The sequence below is a fragment of the Spinacia oleracea genome, chromosome 3 (genome assembly GCF_020520425.1).
Source record: "Spinacia oleracea cultivar Varoflay chromosome 3, BTI_SOV_V1, whole genome shotgun sequence".
Classification (NCBI taxonomy): domain Eukaryota; kingdom Viridiplantae; phylum Streptophyta; class Magnoliopsida; order Caryophyllales; family Amaranthaceae; genus Spinacia; species Spinacia oleracea.
Genome location: NC_079489.1, coordinates 39259056 through 39264187, shown reverse-complemented (window position 1 = coordinate 39264187; position 5132 = coordinate 39259056). Strand labels below are relative to the sequence as shown.

Here is a 5132-nt window from a genome sequence, read left to right as displayed (position 1 = left end):
TATGCAAATACGACTCTATCTTGACCAAAACATTATAATTGTCAGTCTTTTACCGATTTTTTTTACAAGATCACATTTGTTAGGTTTTGCAGTCAACCTCCATAATTGGATTCTGACTGAAACGTGGAGAATTATCAAGTCCAAAGCATCTGGCAATGCAGACCAAGAAGAGAGTTTCGTCTAAAGGTTCGGCTCAAGATCCTTCTAACATAAGAACACCGAGATCTCTGAAGAAGGTATCTGAAAATGTATGTTCCAGTTGTCAAGAATAAAGTTGTAGAGTTTATTGCCTCATCTGTTGTTGTGGATACGTCATTGCGGCAGTCCTATTTGCATGTTCTTGGCCTTCCTGCTGTAATTTCTTGCAATAATTAGACTATGTATTAAATGCACCGGAATTGATTGTTTGACAGTTTGACACAGGATATGAAATCTAACCTATTGATGTCTAATTCATTCATCTGATAAAGATTTTCATTTGTCCAACTTCATCTTTTGTATTTTGAAATGTCTCAGTCTGGATAACTGGTAAGTTAAGCTTGTGATAATTTTCACAGAATCTTGCAGGCAATTGTGCATAACTGTTGTTGAAGCACATTCCATATTTCCATGTTTGATGTTTCAGTGGGGATCTTATCATGCTGCAATATGGAATACTAATGAGCAAACTAATACTCCCTAATATTTTGGACGGTAATTTTTATATTTTGGGGGACTGTGCGCGCTAGCGCACGGTCCAACAACTAGTTAAAACAAACACCAGGAATGACACATGTCACTTCCTGGTGCAAAAATTTTCCGGCAAAAACCATTTTCCTATAAAAAAATTTGTTTTATTTTATTTTTCTTCTCTATCCTTGTTTAAAAACTTTTTATGTGTGGAAAAAATATTAGTTTACAAATTATGGAAATAATAGATACTACGTAATAATAATTTTGCTAATATTTTAGTCAAATCCGTATATTAATATGGAAAACATATTCACTCGATATGTTGGTCACATTAGATGAATAAATTTAAATAAGTATATTCAAAACTTTATAATTATGCAGTAGTTTGGAGATATTCAGTTTAATATTTTGTAAAAACTTTTCATAATCCGTGCGTGCACGGGATCTAATCTAGTTATGATATTATAACTTAGTCCATTACAATTCAATGGTTAAGGAATAATGAATCTTTTACCCCCATCTCATATAGCGAATAATGTAAGTAGTTCAACAATATCAAGCTCCAGGTTCTATCTCATCTTCAAATAATATTTTCTGGGTAATATTTTTTTTTGGAAAATAAAAGTTGTTATTACTTACCAAGAATAAAATACACCAAAACACCAAACACCCCTAGAGTTGCACCTAAACCAACAAGGAAAAGGCAATCCACCTACTGAATGAACAACTTCATTCTATCATCACTCCTACAAGCAATGTGAAACAAAATTCTACTAATTACAACTTCACTCGGATCAAGAGTGTTCCTAAAAGTCTTAGCATTTCTCTGCAACCAAATTGCATAGACTGTTTCAGTGAAAGCACAACTACAGATTTTAGCTCTTGGTCTTTTACTTCTACTCTTCTTAGCTGCCCAGCTACATACATCCTGCCAATTGCTCCCTGAATAAGCTTCACCAATTCTTGCCAAGACTCATTCCAGACTGCTTTAGAGTAACAACACTCAAAAAATAAATGCTGTAAATTCTTATCCTGGGTCTGACACATAACACACAACTTCTCAATTTGTAAACTCCATTTCACCAGCCTATCTTTTGTGGCTAACCTGTTCTGAAGAGCTAGCCAGGTTACAAAGGTAGCTTTTGGACTTGCCTTGCTATTGCATATTATCCTTTTCCAGATCACAACACTGCCTTGTTGTCTGGGTAATATTTTAGTTTAGTGAGGGAGTAATAAACAAATACTCCATACAAAAACAATGTGAAAAATATTTTAATCAAAGTAGTGAGGGAATTTATTCTAGTGGTGGTCCTTAGTGAAAATTAAATATATTAAATAATTAGAAAGTGAGATAAAAAAAGTTACTAAAAATGAAAGGTGAGACTCCTAATAAAATACGGACAAAAATAGTAAGTATGACTCCTAAAAAAGTTTGAGGGAGTAATAATATCCTAATTTGTTCCTCGAACAGAGGTTGTTTTTTGGCATATCAGATATGTGTGGCAACACACATATCAGCTAAAAGACAAATAGCTAAAAGACATAGGAAGTACCATTCTGTAAAAAAAAGTACCATTCTGTAAATAAAAGTATCATTCTGTAAAAGAAAGTACCATTTTTGTTTTAAAAAGTACCATTTAATTATTTTTTTGTCCTTTTTTCTATTTTGTCTTATGCTATGATATGTTTTTGCAAGCACATATCTAATATCCGAAAATACTTCCTCGAACAAAGCATAGTAGAATGAATTTTTCTTAAAAAATGAAAACACAAAGTAGTAAAAAGAGAAGATATCATTGGCTTACATAAGTAAAAGGCCCACAAATTCACATGATGTTATGATTATTCACAAGAGGAACAAGTCACCACTGTACATTTGGATTTTAGGCTGAAAATATAGGCCCTGCTTGGTTAGGAGCTGTTAGCTGTTAGATGGTTTGACTAGCTGTTAGCTATTAGTTGTTTGTATTAGCTGATTTGACTAACCGATTACATTAACTGTTTGTGTAAAAGTGTTTGGTAAATTAGTTGATAGCTGTTAGCTGTTTAATATGTAAAATGACCATTAAGGACATTGACATACTTTGTTTCTTATTAATATCAGACAAATATTTTATTGTGTTAAGTTTTTCTCTCTATATTTTTCTAATAAACATTGACTAAATAATTTTTTTTTTTAAAATTATTCTTTATTTAATTTTTTTAATATACATTTTTCAAATAGATAAATATTACTAATGAAATTTTAAGCATGATTGCAATATAAATTAATTGTTTCAAAGTACTAATATAAAATTTATTACTACAAAAAACTAATCTAGTAAATATGGGGAAATGAAAAAGAAAGTGTGAGTAATGTTTTTAGGAGAAAAATATGTAGGGTACCAAGGTTGATAGTGGTTGTAATAATAAGCAATAGTAGGACAAAATAGTCATTTTCATCCACTTTCTCAAACCTCTAATTGCAAAAAGCTCCTATATTGAGCTTTTTCAAAATTAGCTTTTTCACCCCAAAACTCTCTTCCAAACCTCTCCTAACCAAACACTCCCAATTAGCTTTTTCTAAAAGTCAAACCTCTAATTCACTCCATAAAACTCTTTTTTCCTCAAACCTCTCATAACCAAACACCCCATAGTTTCTGATATTCTTAGGAATCTTAGCTATGTGTTAAAAAAAGGTAAAGCATTTAAAAATAATTTCAAAATTATATAAAATCTATGTACAATTCCTACGCTTTGAAATTTGTGCCGGAACCGAAAATCTCCTAATTTAATCAAATAAAAATTGTAGACGAAAAGAGATGGCCTAAGCCGAAGAACGTAACACGTTTTCAATTTGTCTTTGAATTGTAAGTTTGTAAATCCAAAAAGCTTCATGATCCCTCGTGCCATGCCCAATTGCCCATGAATCCATGATATGATGCTTATCCTACTAAGAGAAAGCATAAAACAATTCCAACAATTTGGACAGTAATTTCCTTTGATCAACACGTACTTAAACACGTGGAGGCTTCTAGTTGCAACTTGCAAGCTTGATGTTGGGGTCCACGTGTCCCAAGTCCACTTCATAGAAAACCATTATATAAGGCAGACCCATTTTCCTTATTTAGTGATCACAACCAAATATAGCAATTGAAAGATCATAACATCAACAACCTTGAGTAGTTGAGTAGTCCACAAAACAAATTAAAGAGAGAGAAATCAGTTTAAACCCAAAATAAAAGATGCAGACAGGAAAGAAAGCAGTGGAGTCCGTTAAGGAGACGACTTCAAACATCGCCGCGTCGGCTAAAGCTGGAATGGACAAGACAAAGGCGAGTGTTGAAGAGAAGGTCGACAAGATGAGGGCCGATGATCAGTATGAGAAAGCGATGGCTACTGAAAAAAAGGAGGAGCGTTTGACCGAGGCTGAGCTTCGTAAACAGCAGGCAATGAGCCATAACGCTGCTGAGAAGGATGCTAAGATTGCTGTAGCTGATGCTAATAAGAGAACCGGAACGGGTTTATTTGGGAGTGGAAATCCTAACACCACCACTACTACTACTGGGTCTCACACTTATTCAACAACTGGTACTACTGGTCTCCCCACCGGGACTCACCAGATGTCCGCTATGCCTGGGCATGGGACTGGTGAGCCTGGTGGTGGCTATGTGGAAGAAGGGGCTTCTATTGGGTCCCATCCTATAGGCAAGGGGACAGGGACCACTACGGCTGCGAACAGGAATGTTGGTGGTGCCACTGGGAATAACACCGGCTACACCGGACCTGGGTATAATGGTTAATTCATTTTATTAGATAGCTGCTGTGCTGTGCTTTGATGTGGGTGTCACACTTTCTTGTATTGTTAGAACAAGTGTGTCACATTTTTATGCTTTATGTTTTATGTTTTATGTTTTATGTATGTAGGTTGCTAATTTCAAGTTCTATCTAGCATAATACGGAGTCTCCGTATTATGTTGCCTGTATTTTATTTTCAGTCAAATAAATTCAAAACAAATAAGAGTTCCCTTTTATTTTAAATGATTTCTCCTCCGTTATTTTTTTTTATTGTATCAAAGTACATACTTCAAATTTCCCTCAAAAAAAAAAAATACATACTTAAAATTTTGGATAAAATTTTTTTTATCACTTAAAAAAAGTTTGAAAATTTTTTTATCACTTAAATAACTAAAATTAAAACATGATTTTTACCACCTGAAAATTAAAGTGAAAAGTAGATGAAAATGTTATGTGGAAAGCCGTAATAACAGTAGTATGTCGGATATGTTTTATTATTCCACGATTTTATTTATTTAACTCTTTTCTCTCCCCCGCGTCCTTATATTCTATGAATTTATATAATTTTTCACCATTAATAATTCATGAAATTGATAAAATTTAATGAAAGTAAGGAGAGAAGGGTAAAAGAGTTAAAGAAAATCACACAAGATTGTAAATAATTGATGTAAATAATTGAAGAA

At 33.3% G+C, this 5132-nt stretch overlaps 1 protein-coding gene across 1 annotated transcript; it reads left to right on the top strand.

Moving 5' to 3' along the window:
* Positions 1-3779: 3779 nt before the first annotated feature.
* On the top strand, positions 3780-4692 carry LOC110785091 (11 kDa late embryogenesis abundant protein). Its single transcript, XM_021989537.2, has one exon. The coding sequence runs from the start codon at positions 3897-3899 to the stop codon at positions 4452-4454; it is 558 nt and encodes a 185-aa protein (XP_021845229.1). The 5' UTR covers positions 3780-3896; the 3' UTR covers positions 4455-4692.
* Positions 4693-5132: the final 440 nt, after the last annotated feature.